Genomic DNA, 15696 nt, shown 5'->3' on the forward strand with positions numbered 1-15696 from the left:
GTATCAGGTATCTACCTTCTGGGTCTTTAATTTCTGATGATAAGGTGAATGGTGTGGATCGGTGAAATGTAATTAGAGTACCCCTTTGTTTGGTACAGGCAGAAGCCGTGTAAATTTGTTGATAAAAAGGAGAAATATATTTTGGAGTAGAATCTTTGGTGAAGTGTGTTTCTTGGAGGCATACTATGTGGGCCTTCTTGTTATGGAAAGTACGGAAGGCTTTGGTCCTTTTTTGAGGGACATTTATTCCCTGTACATTCAGGGAAAGTATATTCAGTGGTGCCATGGCAACAGATCAAATAGTTTTGACTTACTTTTTGTTATGCAGAGCTGACTGCGCAGATCAACCTGTGTGGACTGAAGAGATGAAAAGATAGGAAAGAAACCAGTGAATTCTGGAGTAAAGAGTAAACAAAAAACATATGAGATTAGATGATACATTGTATAAATTATTTTTTGCAAGTAATCACAATTTACCCGTGAAAGAGAATAAATATCTCTCTCAGGGGAATAAGTGCCTTCGTCACACTCCCACATAATATGGTTGGGAGAATGAGGAGGGCTAATGGGGGTACACGGATCTTCCGCTTACAGGAGAGAAGTGCTATGTCAAAAGACATCAAAATGATGATTCATTAATTGGAGTGCAGAATATAGTTTTTGTTGAAATTATTTATTCCAGGGTGGTTGTATATGGTTAGTCTTGCCCTAGGCTAAATAATTCAGTTAGAAAGGTATTGTTAATAACTTTGGTATTGATGAAGATAATTTGAATTATTTTGGGATTTTAACCCTTTTAGAGTAAACAATTACATATTTTATTCATATGTAACTGTTTAGATATGTTAACTCATAAAATTGAGGTTGTATTGCTTCAGATTAGAATAAACAAAAACATAGTTCTAGGAACTAGTTAGGTAATAATATATTTGTTTTAAGAGAAGAAAGAAAAAGCTTCCATTACTTCTGGATTATTGAACATATTTGTCCTAAAAAGTAATAAATCTATTGTTATTACCTGAAAATATATAACTGAACAAGAATTTCCTTATTTCACTTATATATTCTAAGGCTATATGAATCAGAAGTAATAAGAAATATAACTGGAATGTAACATGATCCCACACAGTGTGTGACTATCAGAATGCAGTCACATTCAGTTATAAATACAGGTTTTTTATAGAGAACCATCTCTTAGTATAATAAATGAAGAGATATCAGGAATTAGGATGTCAGTCCATTGAATCTTCTTGGTCCATGGATGATGTGGTATAACGGCCTCTTTTGTGAGAATGATGATTCCCATTTTGTTCTGAAATTTTCTGGGTGCTGCTTGAAGGTGAAGATGATGCCATTCTTCTGCGTGTGGGAGTGTTGCTGCTTGTGGGTTCTGTCAGATTTAATTTAAAAGGGTTTGTTGTAGTTCATCTGCTGATCTGCTTCTGTAAATTGTACCTTGGTAGTTAAATCTGACTGAAAAGGGGAAGCCCCATTGATACATAATGTTGTGGCGTTGCAGTTCCATTAGTTGGGGTTTCATGGATCGTCTTTTAGTAATAGTAAGTTGGGATAGGTCAGCAAAAATTTGATAATTGTGTCCTTGAAAATTAAGTTCCTTTTTTTCTCTTGCAGCAATTAGTATTTGTTCTTTCGTTCTGTAATAATGAAATTTTGTGATTATATCACGTGGGGGTCCGTCTTTCTTTTTGGCTGTGAGGGCTCTGTGTACTCTGTCCAGTTCTAAACGTTCAATAGGGATATCTGGCTTTAGTTCTTGTAATAGAGCAGTAATAGTAGATTGCAGGTCTGTCACAGTTTCAGGTATTCCCCTTATGCGCAAGTTTGAACGTCTGGCTCTATTTTCGTAATCTTCGAGCTTAGTTTGAAGTATTAAATTCTCTTCTTTTAATTGTTCCAATTCTGTTATATTTTCTTGGGTTGTAATTTCAATTTCATCCATTTTTATTTGTAAGGCTGCGGTGCGGTTTCCCAGCTCTCTTATTTCTTTGGTTAGGCTTTTTGTTATTTGGTCTGAGGTTTGTTTTAAAGCCTTATGAAGCATCTTTTCAAATTGTAATAATATTACTGGGGATGCTGAGGAGGCTTGTGGAGAAGTTTGTGAGAGGATTTGTTCTGTATCTGACTCAAATGGAGAGTCTTGCTGTGACATTTTCTGTCTGTGAGAGCGCCCTGATGCTGTATCTTGTGAGGTGACTGGAGCTGCTTCAGCTGCAGTGAGTGCCTGTGAGCTCTTTGTGAGGTGATTTTTATTTCTGCCACGGCTTCCTCCCAGTACCATATTTCCTGCCCAAACTTTCACAGTTTGTTCCCTGGGGCAAAAAGGTTCAAATGGATACCTTTTGAGCCTGCAGGCTCCGCTTTGTCCTTCTCTTCTCTCCTCAGCGGTGTGGAGCTCTAACAATGCATGTCTGCTCCGCTAGGCTCCGCCTCCTGTCGTGAACAGCAATTTTCAAGCCTTGCCACAGATTCTCAATTGGATTTAGGTTTGGACTTTGACTGGGTCATTCTAACACATGAATATGCTTTGATCTAAACAATTCCATTGTAGCTCTGGCTGTATGTTTAGGGTTGTTGTCCTGCTGGAAGGTGAACCTCCCCCCAGTCTCAGGTCTTTTGCAGTCTCTAACAGGTTTTCTTCTAAGATTGCCCTGTATTTGGCTCCATCCATCTTCCCATAAATTCTGACCAGCTTCCCTGTCCCTGCTGAAGAAAAGCATCCCCACAACATGATGCTGCCACCACCATGTTTCACGGTGGGGATGGTGTGTTCAGGGAGATGTGCAGCGTTAGTTTTCTGCCACACATAGCGTTTTGCTTTTAGGCCAAAAAGTTAAATTTTGGTTTCATCTGACCAGAGCACCTTCTTCCACATGTTTGTTGTGTCGCCCACATGGCTTCTCGCAAACTGCAAACAGGACTTCTTATGGTTTTCTTCTTGCCACTCTTCCATAAAGGCCAGATTTCTCCCACCAGAGCTGCGGATCTCTGCAGCTCCTCCAGAGTTACCATGGACTACTTCTCTGATTAATGCTCTCCTTGCCCGGCCTGTCAGTTTAGGTGGAGGGCCATGCCTTGGCAGGTTTGCTGTTGTGACATAGGGATGATGAATTGAACAGTGCTCCGTTGAGATGTTTTAAGCTTGGGATATTTTTTTTTTATAACCTAACCCTGCTTTAAAATTCTCCACAATTTTATCACTGACCTGTCTGGCGCGTTCTTTGGCCTTCATGATGCTTTTTGTTCACTAAGGTTCTCTAGCAAACCTCTGAGGGCTTCTCAGAACAGCTGTATTTATACTGAGAATAAATTACACACAGGTGGACTCTATTTACTAATTAGGTGACTTTTGAAGGCAATTGGTTCCGCTAGATTTTAGTTATGGGTAATAGAGTAAAGGGGGTTGAATACAAATGCACGCCACACTTTTCAAATACTTATTTGTAAAAAAATTTGAAAACAATTTATCATTTTCCTTCCACTTCACAATTATGTGCAACTTTGTGTTGGTCTATGATGTAAAATCCCAATAAAATACATTTACATTTTGGTTGTAACATGACAAAATGTGGAAAAATTCAAGGGGTATGAAAACTTTTTTAAGAAGATTTTTGATGACGAATTTCTCCACAGTGCCTGCTGCTACAGATGGCTCAAGTTTGTGTTTTAAAGCTATTTTACTGATTGTTAGGAATATGTAAAAAAAAAAAACCGTCCATAGTCTGGGCAGACATTCACACTTTAACCACTTGTGTACCGGTCTCTATATATCACTTCATTGCCAAGTCATTTTTAGTGATGTGCTGTTTTGACTCTTAATATTTTTAATTGAATTGGCTCCGTGCCTATAGTCTGATCTGAGCTGTCTAAAGACGATCTGCATCTAATTTCTGCATATAAACATTTATCCAAAAATACATTCCCCCCACCCCTGTTTTTTATGCAACTTGGCGGTAGGGAGGTGGTTGAAATAGTTGAGCTATCAGCTGCTGATATTAGATATCAGCCACATAGGGAATGCATTATTTGCAGTGAGTCAGCTAACTTAAAGGGGTTGATTTACTAAAGGCAAATAGACTGCAAGAGCAGTTGCACCAGAGCTTAATAAATGAGTAGGAGCTCTGCTGACTCTCATCATCCAATCATGTAAAAGAAAAAAATGCATTTTTTTTTATTTTCCTTGCACATGATTGGGTATTCTTTGCAAAGTAAAACCTTGCCTCATTTACTAAGCTCTGGAGCAACTACACTTACAGAGTGCAACTGCACTTTGCAAAGTGCACAGTCTACAGGCATACCCCACTTTTAAGTACACAATGGGGTTTATTTACTAAGGGCCGGTTCACACGGGGGCGACTTGTCAGGCGACCTAGCCGCCTGACAAGTCGCCTCCCGTTCTGTACAATGGAACCGTTCTAATCGGAGCGACGCAAGTCGCTCCGACTTAGAAGAAAGGTTCCTGTACTACTTTGGGGGCGACTTGCATAGACTTCTATACTGAAGTCGTCTTGCAAGTCGCCCCGGTAGTCGTGTGCAGGTCGCCTCGGTGAGGCGACCTGCAAGTCGTGCAGCGTCTAGTGTGAACCGGCACTCAAGATGGAAAGTGCAAAATCAGGCTCACTTCTGCATAGAAACCAATGAGCTTCCAGGTTTTATTACCAAAGCTTAATTGAACAAGCTGGGGTTAGAAGCTCATTGGTTTCTATGCAGAAGTGAGCCTGATTTTGCACTTTCCAGCTTTAGTAAATAAACCCATTGTGTACTTAAAAGTGGGGTATGCCTGTATTTGCATTTAGTAAATCACCCCCAGAGATCTTGAAGTTGGAAATCAGTTGCTTTCTAATGCCCTGTACACACGGTCGTACATTCTGACGACAAAATCTGTCTGACTTTTTCCGACGGATTTTGGGCCAAACTTGTCTTGCATACACACGGTCGCACAAAGGTGTCGGAAAATCCGATCGTTCTGAACGCGGTGGTGTAAAACATGTACGTCGGGACTATAAACGGGGCAGTAGCCAATAGCTTTCATCTCTTAATATATTCTGAGCATGCGTGGCACTTTGTGCGTCGGATTTGTGTACACACGATCGGAATTTCAACGATCGGATTGAGTTGTCGGAAAATTTTATATCCTGCTTATAAACTTTGTGTGTCGGAAATCCTGATGAAGTCCACACACGATCGGAATTTCCGACAACACAATCCGATCGCACTTTCTCCGTCGGAAAATGTACAGGGCATTACAGCTTAGAGGCAGAGTAATTGCCATATAGAGCTTCATTTAGTCGCTAAGCTATATATAGCTCTATATTTAATACAATAAAGAATAGAAAACAGTAAGCTTGTAAAAATGTGACGATCATATTCAGCTTTCTGTACAATCAAAGGTTCAGCCTTTGTTCCTGAATGGGAATCACACACCTCAGTGCAGAGTGTCACTTACCTTTAGCCTTTCCATGTGTGTGCAATGAAGGAGAGAGTCACTGGCACTGTCTGAGAGGAGGGTCCCGACACCATGCGGAGTCTGTGAGCCACTGCCAGGGTCTGATCCCTCTTGTAATGGAAGCAAAGTCTGGGAACAGCTGCAGCTTGGAACGCGCGGCCTCCGTCCTGAGATCAGGTAAGTCTTCAGGCCTGTAAGAAACAATCACAATTCTATAGTGAGCAAAGCACTGCCGACAAATGCAAGGACTATCAATTACAATAAGTAGTGGTAATATTACATCTGAACAAAAAATTTTAACTGTTATGCCCTGTACACACGGTCGGATTTTCCGATGGAAAAAGTGCGATCGGATTGTGTTGTTGGAAATTCCGATCGTGTGTGGGCTCCATCGGACTTTTTCCGTCAGAATCTCCAACACACAAAGTTTGAGAGCAGGATATAAAATTTTCCGACAACAAAATCCGATCGTTTAAATTCCGATCGTGTGTACACAAATCCGACGCACAAAGTGCCACGCATGCTCAGAATAAATTGAGAGACGAAAGCTATTGGCTACTGCCCCGTTTATAGTCCCGACGTACGTGTTTTACGTTACCGATCGGATTTTCCGACAACTTTGTGCGACCGTGTGTATGCAAGACAAGTTTGGCCCAAAATCCGTCGGAAAAAATCCAATGGATTTTGATGTCGGAATGTCCGATCAATGTCCGATCGTGTGTACAGGGCAGAAGGGCTGGAGTCTAGAAATGTACACATGGAAAGGCGAGAATTGCATGCGTTACACGATTCACATTTGTTGCTTTCTCCTAAAATTTTGAAGTTTATATTGTGGAAAGATTTGCAGATTGCACTGTCTACTTCCCCAACTCTGAATCCTCCAAACTTAAAGGAACTGTTAGGTTGCAACGTTCTTAGAGTGCCTGTTTTTTTTCTTTGTATTAAGAGGATCTCCAAGTATCTTCTTGTTTGTAAAGAGTTGGGAGAGGATTGATCCCCTATCATCTTTTTATTGTTCACATTTCCCTTACATCCTGTCCTTGTGACGGATCAAGAACGGAGAGGAAATCCTACATTTGACAGTCAGGGTCCCTATTGTAAGATCTCTATTTATCTTCTATGACAACTGTCAATGGTGGGATAACCCCTCTGTCTGTGCCAGTGGCAACATTTAATAGCACAGTTACCTCTTACTGTGTGTGCCAGTTATAACTGGCAATGGTGGGATTATCTCTCTGTCTATGCCAGTGACAACTGTCAGTGGTGGGATATCTACACTGTGCCAGCGACAATTGTCAATATTGAGATTACCCTTTTGTCTGTGCCAGTGACAACTGTTAATGACGGGGTTAACTTCCACTGTATGTGCCAGTGACAGCTGCCAATGGTAGGAATACTCCTCACTGTCTGTTCCACTGACAATTATTATTAGGACTTAAAGTGAAAATAAAAAAAAATTAAAGTGTTACTAAACCCAGGACCTGCATTCACTATATCTGGTCTCCCATAGTACACAGAACATGGAAATGCAATCATTTTAGTAAATATAAACTGCTAAATACCTTTTCTCATCAGCAGGATATAGCAGTCTTGTGATTTCTATCAGTGTCTGGTTAAAGCTTGTAGGAGGAGTTTTTATTTTACTCTGACTGTGAGGCTGTGAAGACTGTGAACCTATGAGGCTGCAGGACCCCAACCCTCTGTCTGGTCATTGCTGATTGGCCCTGTGCTGATCACATGCACCCTCCGAAGAAAAAAAAACAACTCTCTAGCAATACACACCAAACTGTGCATGTGCAGAGTGACTCCAAAGGCTCTGTCTTATCAGGAGATGGATTGGGGACAGTGGAATATGGGGAGGATCAGAGAAGACAGGATCAAACAGCCTTTTTGCACAATGTGGAGGATTACTCCCCTTAGGTTTCACAGTGAGTAACAAGGGTACTTTCACCCCCTTCCTGCCCAGGCCAATTTTCAGCTTTCAGTGATGCCGCGATTTGAATGACAATTGAGCGGTCATGCAACACTCCACCCAAATGTAATTTAACCTCCCTGGCGGTATGATTCTTCGGATTTTAGGTGCTGAAAGCGGTACAATTATTTTGCATGGAAATTTGGCGTTTTATATTGTAGGTCTGTAAATCTTAACAATAACACACTTAAATCTGTCCAAACAAGAGTCTAGTAGATATCCCGGGTATGATAAAGTTTGAAACACAAAAACATAAATTATAATATAATAAATAAAAATAAATAATTAAAAAAAATTTAAAAAAATAGTAATAAAATAAATTTCCCCACAATTCACTATCGCTCAATTCTGCAAGTGTTCTAATTTACTATCGCTGTTTTCTAGCTGGTCTAAAGCCACTTTTGACGTAAAGGGACACTTTTTGGTTGCTATGGACAATCTCCAGTTTCCAGGCAGAAAGAACAGTGTATATCATGTAAAACTGCATGCATGGCATGGCCCAGAGCACTGGGGACAAAAGGGATGTGAAATCATTTCATACAGTACTGTAATCTGTAAGATTACAGTACTGTATGTGTTATGATTTTGACATTTTTTTGAATTTGCCGCCAGGCTCCGCCCCCGTGCGTCGCGCCGCTCGCAGGGAACGGAGCCTGGCACGGAGAGGCTTCGGAGAAGGACGGAGCCCTCGGACACTGCGGGGGACATCGCAGGATCCCGGGGACAAGGTAAGTAAAGCCGCCCCAGGATCCTGCAATGCGATCCCGAGTGTGGCTCGGGGTTACCGCTAATGGTACTGAATTTTAACCCCGAGCCACACTCGGGAATAGCGCCAGGGAGGCTACAAGAAAAAAGCACGAAAATGTAGAAAAAAAAATTCTTAATTTCTGTTAGAACATTTTGTAAATAAGTAATTTTTCTCCTTCACTGATGTGCGCTGATGAGGCTGCACTGATGGGCACTAATAGGCTGCACTTATGAGGCGGTACTGATATCCGGCATGATAGGCATGAATCAGCGTCACTGGTGGACACTGATTGGCAGCACTGGTGGGCAGTGCTGGGGCTGCATTGATCATCAGTTCCCTGATCATCAGTGTAGATGTCCCCTGTGTGGATTTGCCAGTTATCTGCTCTCCTCTTTTCACACACTATCAGCGTGAGGAGAGGAATGCTGATAACTGGGAAATCCTGTTTACACTGTGATCAGCTGTGATTGGACACAGCTGGTCACATGGTAAAGAGCCCAGGTGATTGGCACTTTACCCCAATCTGTGATCAGCTGTGTCAGAAGGACAGGAGATGGATACAAAAAAAAATTCAAAGGCTTTATCAATGCCTAGAAGCACAGTGAAGTCTATTATTGAGAGGTGGAAGGTATTTGGTCAGAGAAGCTACCAAGAGGCCTACAGCAACTCTGAAGCAGTTGCAGGAATTTATGACAGAGTGGTCATTGTGTGCATGTGACAACAATATCACAAATTCTCTACAAAAGTGGCTTGTATGGGAGGGTTGAAAGAAAAAAGTCACTCCTCAAGAAAGGCCACATGCAGTCACTACTGAGCTTTGCCAAAATGCACCTTGAAGACCCTGAGGCCACATGGGAAAAGGTGTTATGGTCAGATGAGACTAAAATTTAATTATTTGGCCTCAACACCAAACGATATGTCTGGCAGAAATCCAATACACCTCACTATCAAAATAACACCATTCCTACAGTAAAGCATGGAGGTGGTAATATCCTGTTATGGGGGTGTTTCCCTGCAGCAGGGACTGGAGCACTTGTCAGGATAGAAGGAAAAATGGATGGGGCAAAATAACATCAAATTCTTGAGGAAAATCTGCTGCCTTCTGCCAGAGCATTGTCAATGGGAAGAAGGTTTACCTTCCAACATGACAATGACCCAAAGCACAGCAAAGATGACCACTCGGTGGTTGAAGGAGAAAAAGGTGAATGTCCTTGCATGGCTTAGGCCCCTTTCACACTTGTGTGACTTCAAAGTCGCGTGATTTTACCGCGATTTCGCGGCCACGATTTTGCCACGATTTTATCACGTTTTTGCGCGATTCTGCCACGATTTGGGAGCAGTACTACTTTGTACAACTTTGTCACAACTTTGGCATTAACCATTCTCAGCTTGTGCTTACAAAGTCGTACTGAAATCGTGTCTATATTATTCAAGTACGATTTGCATGCTACTTGAGGGTTTAACATTGAGGTCTATGGACATCAACTTGCATGGAAGTTGGATCAAAGTAGTCAGGGACTACTTTGAAGTCGGCACGACTTAAAGCCGTGCCAATATGAATGGTAGTCATTGAAAATCATGGAGAATGACTTGTCATACGGTTTTGCAGTACAGAATCGTGGGACAAGTCGTATAAGTGTGAAAGTCAGAGCCCAGACTTAAGCCGCATACACACTAGCGGAATGTCCGACAGAAAAAGTCCGACAGATGCTTTTCATTGTCTAGTCCGATCGTGTGTAGGCCTCATTTGCCTTTTTTTTTCGAAAATTCTGACGGACCTAGAAATAGAACATGTTCTAAATATTTCCGACGGAACCAATTCCTATCAGGAAAACCGCCCGTTTGTATGCTGTTCTGATGGACCAAAAACGACGCATGCTGTGAAGCAAGTACGAGACGGAAGCTATTGGCCACTGGCTATTGAACTTCCTTTTTCTAGTCATAAGTGTTGTACACCACCGCTTTCTTGACGGTCGGACTTTGGGTTGACCGTGTGTCAGGGCTGTGTTTTGGCCTAGGCCGACTAGGCCTAGGCCTAGGGCGGCACTTTGCGGGGGGCGGCAAAAAGGGCCGCCCCCCCCGCATGAGAGAAAGCCCCCCCACCCGGCTTGCTGATTCCCAGCTCCCGCTGCCGCCTCCCGCACACATGCAGCCCACGGCGGCCGGCTTTCTGTAGCGGCGCCGTGGTGTATGGGCGTGCTTGTCAGAGTAGGGGGCGTGAGATACACACCTCCACCCTCTGACAAGCACGCCCATACACCACGGCGCCGCTACAGAAAGCCGGCCGCCGTGCGCTGCATGTGTGCGGGAGGCGGCAGCGGGAGTCGGGAATCAGCAAGACGAGTGGGGGGGCTTTCGCTCATGGGGGGGCGCCGTGTGTCACTCGCGCCCCCATAACCAACAGGTGACAGGTGGAGCCTTAAGCTCCGCCTACCCTCCCCTGCACTGCTTTGCTGCAGTGAATCTTCTCCTCGGCCCTGGGGCTGTGACGTCAGGAGAGAGAGGAGCATGAAGGAAACCCCCAGGACAGCAGGTACAATGATTTAATAAAGTATATCAGTGTTATGGGCACTGGCAGCATTTGATGGGCACTGGCAGAATTTGATGGGCACAGTGGCAGAATTTGATGGGCACGGTGGCAGAATTTGATGGGCACAGTGGCAGCATTTGATGGGCACAGTGGCAGCATTTGATGGGCACAGTGGCTGCATTTGAGGGCACAATGGCTACGTTTGATGGCACGGTGGCTGCATTTGATGGCGCGGTGGCTGCATTTGATGGGCACAGTGACTGCGTTTGATGGGCACAGTGGCTGCGTTTGAGGGCACAGTGGCTGCGTTTGATGGCACAGTGGCTGCGTTTGATGGGGCACAGTGGCTGCGTTTGATGGGGCACAGTGGCTGCGTTTGATGGGGCACAGTGGCTGCATTTGATGGGCACAGTGGCTGCAATTGATGGGCACAGTGGCTGCAATTGATGGGCACAGTGGCTACGTTTGATGGCACAGTGGCTGCGTTTGATGGGGCACAGTGGCTGCGTTTGATGGGGCACAGTGGCTGCGTTTGATAGCACAGTGGCTGCGTTTGATAGCACGGTGGCAGCATTTGATGGCGCGGTGGCAGCATTTGATGGCGCGGTGGCAGTATTTGATGGCGCGGTGGCAGTATTTGATGGCGAGGTGGCTGCATTTGATGGCGCGGTGGCTGCGTTTGAGGGCACAGTGGCTGCGTTTGATGGCACAATGGCTACGTTTGATGGCACAGTGGCTACGTTTGATGGCACAGTGGCTGCGTTTGATGGGGCACAGTGGCTGTGTTTGATGGGGCACAGTGGCTGCAATTGATGGGCACAGTGGCTGCGTTTGATGGCACAGTGGCTACGTTTGATGGCACAGTGGCTACGTTTGATAGCACAGTGGCAGCGTTTGATGGGCACAGTGGCTGCAATTGATAGCACAGTGGCAGCGTTTGATGGGTACAGTGGCTGCGTTTGAGGGCACAGTGGCTGCATTTGATGGGCACAGTGGCTGCATTTGATGGGCACAGTGGCTGCATTTGATGGGCACAGTGGCTGCATTTGATGGGCACAGTGACTGCGTTTGATGGGCACAGTGAGACCCCCCCCCCCCCGTGATAGCATTAAAACTCAGCAGCTAAAAATACTGTAGCTGCTGACTTTTAATATTAGGACACTTACCTGTCCAGGGATTCAGCGATGTCGACACCTCAGCCGATTTTTGGATTGGCTCTCGGGTTTTGCCACTATCATTCATGGTAAGGGAAACCGACCGGTTCCCTACTGCACATGTGCGAAGCGTGTTGCACTTTCTGAATGGCCCAGTGGAGGAAGGAGGAGGGGGGGCAAACTTCAGAGGGGACAGCGCAGTTTTCCAGAAGTGGGGAAGGGTACCTGTCAGAAACAGGTACCCGTTCCCCCCTGAAAGGTGCCAAATGAGCCTAAAGAGGAAGGGGTGTTGTTTACAGATGATAGGGTGCGTCTTAAACAGGAAGGGGTGTGGCCTCGGCAGGATGGGGTGGGTTGTATTTAAATTAGGGGGGTGCATGCGTTTAGTCAGGCCTAGGGCAGCACAAAACCTAAATAAACCACTGCCGTGTGTAGGCAAGACCGCTTGAAGGGAATTCCGTCGGAGAAAATTTTGGAGTTTATTCCGATGGCAAAACCGGTCGTGTGTACGCGGCATTAACATTGAAAACCTGTGGAATGACTTGAAGACTGCAGTCCAAATGGTTACTCTGAAATTTAACTGAACTTGAGGAGTTCTGCAAAGAAGAGTGGGGCAAATGTTGCAAAGTCTAGATGTGCAAAGTTAGTAGAGACAAATCCCAACGGCTGTAATTAAAGCAAAAGGTGGTTCAACAAAATACTGACACAAGTGGGTGATTCTTTTTCTCAGTGATTCTGTTATTGATTTATTTTTTCTGACATGTTGGTGTTATATCTTTCACTTGGAAGTTATAAGTTGCACTGAGTAAATACAGCTGGATAAAACAAAAACGGTGCCTGTCTTAATTTCAGGCTGCAAAGGAACAAAATTTGATTATTTTAAAAGGGGGGGGGGGTGATTCTTTTTTATTTCTTTTTTTATACCCACTGTGTATGTATAAAAGAGGAGCTACAGCTGCTATACTCACCTCCTCTCTAGCACTGCCCCCACCCCCTCCCCGCAGACTCATCCATTCAGGGATCTTCTCCTAGGTCGAATGACGCTCAGTCATTCAACCCACCTCATGTGAGCGCTGAGAGTGGCGCTATGTCATTACATGACACTGATTTTTATAGCATTCAGGATACATCCACCTCTAAAGGATAAAGAGGACCTAGTCTAGTATGTCAAGACATGTTCTGGGGTGCTTCAAAGGTGGAGAGGGGGCTACTGAGCCTCAGATAAGTCATGACCTATACTGCCCAGCCAAAACGGAAATAATATATTTAGTTGGAGTTACTGTATTCTTCAAATGCAAAGTTAAAGTGAGAATATTTAGTCCATATATAACGAATCTTTAAAAAAAAATACTTCCTTGCGACATGAGATAAAGACAGTGGCTCTTTCTAGGAACATTGATTAAGGCTTCACTGATAATAAATTATTCTCAATATAATAACCACTAACCCGATAAAGAACATTTTATTCTTACATTTGGCGCCTTTCCCATCCTCGAAAAAAAAACAGGGCAGACTAGATCAATCTGTACAATCGATTGCAGAATGCATTTGTTAGCTGGAGCTTGTAGATAAATATACTCCCTGATAAGGAAGGCTTTCTATGTGCAAATATTTTTCGTCTGATCATTATGATCAAATAAGTAAAAACGGCCTTCCATGCAGAGGCATTTGTGAATTGCTCTGAGTTTTAAAGTGTTACTAAAGATGGCAGCAGGATGAAGAGTAGCACAAGGTGAACTTTGGCTATTTAGTAATTAGTAATTACTAATTAGTATACAGTAAATACTAATTAGTATACAAGGGCAATAATTAGAGAGGGGAGAGTTTTTTGTTTTTTTTGGTAGGTAGGACGAAGGTCCCCTTGAAAGTATATCTAAAGCCAAGTATTTTAAATTCTGGATGGAGTAGAAAAGTACAGAAGAGCCCTGGGGCCATCCTAAAATGTATTAAACAAATTCTGAGTTTTAAAATCAGAATTCTGAGATTAAAAGTCAGAATCCTGAGTTTCAAAGTTCGAATTCTGAGATTAAAAGTCAGAAATCTGAGTTTCAAAGTTAAAATTCTGAGATTAAACATTAGAAGCCTAAAGTTCAAAACTAGAATTTTGAGATTTAGTTAGAATTCTGAGTTTCATAATTAGAATTATGAGATTAAAAGTCAGAATTCTGAGTTTCAAAGTCAGAATTCTGAGATTAAAAATTTTGACTTTTAATCTCAGAATTCTGACTTTGAAACTCAGAATTCTGACTTTTAGCCTTAGTTCACACTGATGCGATGAGGGAAACGTAGCGAATTCTGTGTGTTTCCAGCATTGAAATTGCACGGCATTCATATGATCTTCTGCACATTTCAATGTTAAATTAACGACACCATGAAACAGCTCCAAAAATGCATTGCGATTGCCAGAATTGGATGGAGGGACAGTGACAACTGTCTAAGAGAGGACTTTCCTATGTATCTAAAGTAAAAAAAAGAAAAAAATCAATGCTTTGTGCACTTACAGCCCCCTAAAAATTACTCATGCCACATTTGATATTTCTCTCAGCAAGACCCGTTACAAAAAAAAACCCCCATAAAGGGCCAGTTCAACCTTGTCATGTGCTCAACCACTTATAGGACTGCCCCACGTACATGTACTGTGGCAGGACGGCCCCTAAGCGCAAAATTCCGTACCTGTACGTGATTTCTGTTGCACCGCTGGGGCGGGAGCCAATCAGTGGTTCTGGAGGCCGCGATGGCCACTGGGACCCACTGATCATCTGCTGGAGAGGCAGAACGGAGGTCTGCCTATGTTAACAAGGCAGACCGCCAATCTGTCAGAGAGGAAGAGAGAGACCTTGTCTTCCTGCTAATCAGGAACACAGATCTCTCTCTTCCTCCAATTAAGCCATCCCCCATACAGTTAGAAATCACTCCCTAGGAGCACACTTAATCCTTTGATTACCCCTGATGTTAACCCCTTCCCTGCCAGTGTCATTTACAGTGACACTGAAATTTTTTTCACCGCTCACTGTATTGGTGTCACTGGTTTCCAAAAAGTGTCAATTAGCCCTGGTTCACACTGAGCTGCGAGAATGAAGCCGTGCGAGTTCAGCTGAACTCGCACAATTTCACTACGCATGTCAGTCCCAATTTCGCAGACATCTATGCACAGATGTCAATGGAAATCTCACCCCGAAATCGCAAAAATTTGTACAGAAATTACTTTTTTAAATCGGTGCGGCACCGAGAACAAGGGCTCAGTGTCAGATTTGTCCGCTGCAATGTCGCAGTCCCTCTAAAAATCGCTGATCGCCGCCATTACTAGTAAAAAATAAAAAAATTTAAAAAGGGTCCCTTAATCTATGTGATAATTTGTAGAGGCTATAACTTTTTGCAAAAACCAATCAATATACGCTTATTGGGATTTTTTTTACCAAAAATATGTAACAGAATACATATTGGTCTAAATTGATGATGAAATTTGTTTTTTTTATATATTTTTGGGGGCTATTTATTATAGCAAAAAGTAAAAAATCATGTTTTTTTTTCAAAATAGTCTGTCTTTTTTTGTCTATAGCGCAAAAAATAAAAACCACAGAGGTGATCAAATACCACCAAAAGAAAGCTCTATTTGTGGGAAAAAAAGGACGTCAATTTTGTTTGGGTACAACGTTGCATGACCGCGCAATTGTCAGTTAAATTAACGCAGTGCCGTATCGCAAAAAATGGTCTGGTCACTAAGGGGATAAAAACCTTCCGGGGCTGAAGTGGTTAAAATGACCAGCTTAGCCAGCAAGCTGATCAGTGTTGTGTGCTGATGGTGGGGCACTTCCATTAGGTTTTTTA

The 15696-nt window shown here is 43.2% G+C and overlaps 1 protein-coding gene across 1 annotated transcript in view; it reads right to left on the minus strand.

The window, feature by feature from the left end:
* The window catches only part of ADCY9 (adenylate cyclase 9), a 165633-nt gene that overhangs the window by 27305 nt on the left and 122632 nt on the right, over positions 1 to 15696 (minus strand). Inside the window, exon 2 of the mRNA XM_073636578.1 lies at positions 5465 to 5655. Within this exon, the coding sequence (XP_073492679.1) occupies positions 5465 to 5655 (191 nt within the window). The remainder of the gene's footprint in view (positions 1 to 5464; positions 5656 to 15696) is intronic.

This window comes from Aquarana catesbeiana, linkage group LG06 (genome assembly GCF_042186555.1).
Source record: "Aquarana catesbeiana isolate 2022-GZ linkage group LG06, ASM4218655v1, whole genome shotgun sequence".
NCBI lineage: Eukaryota > Metazoa > Chordata > Amphibia > Anura > Ranidae > Aquarana > Aquarana catesbeiana.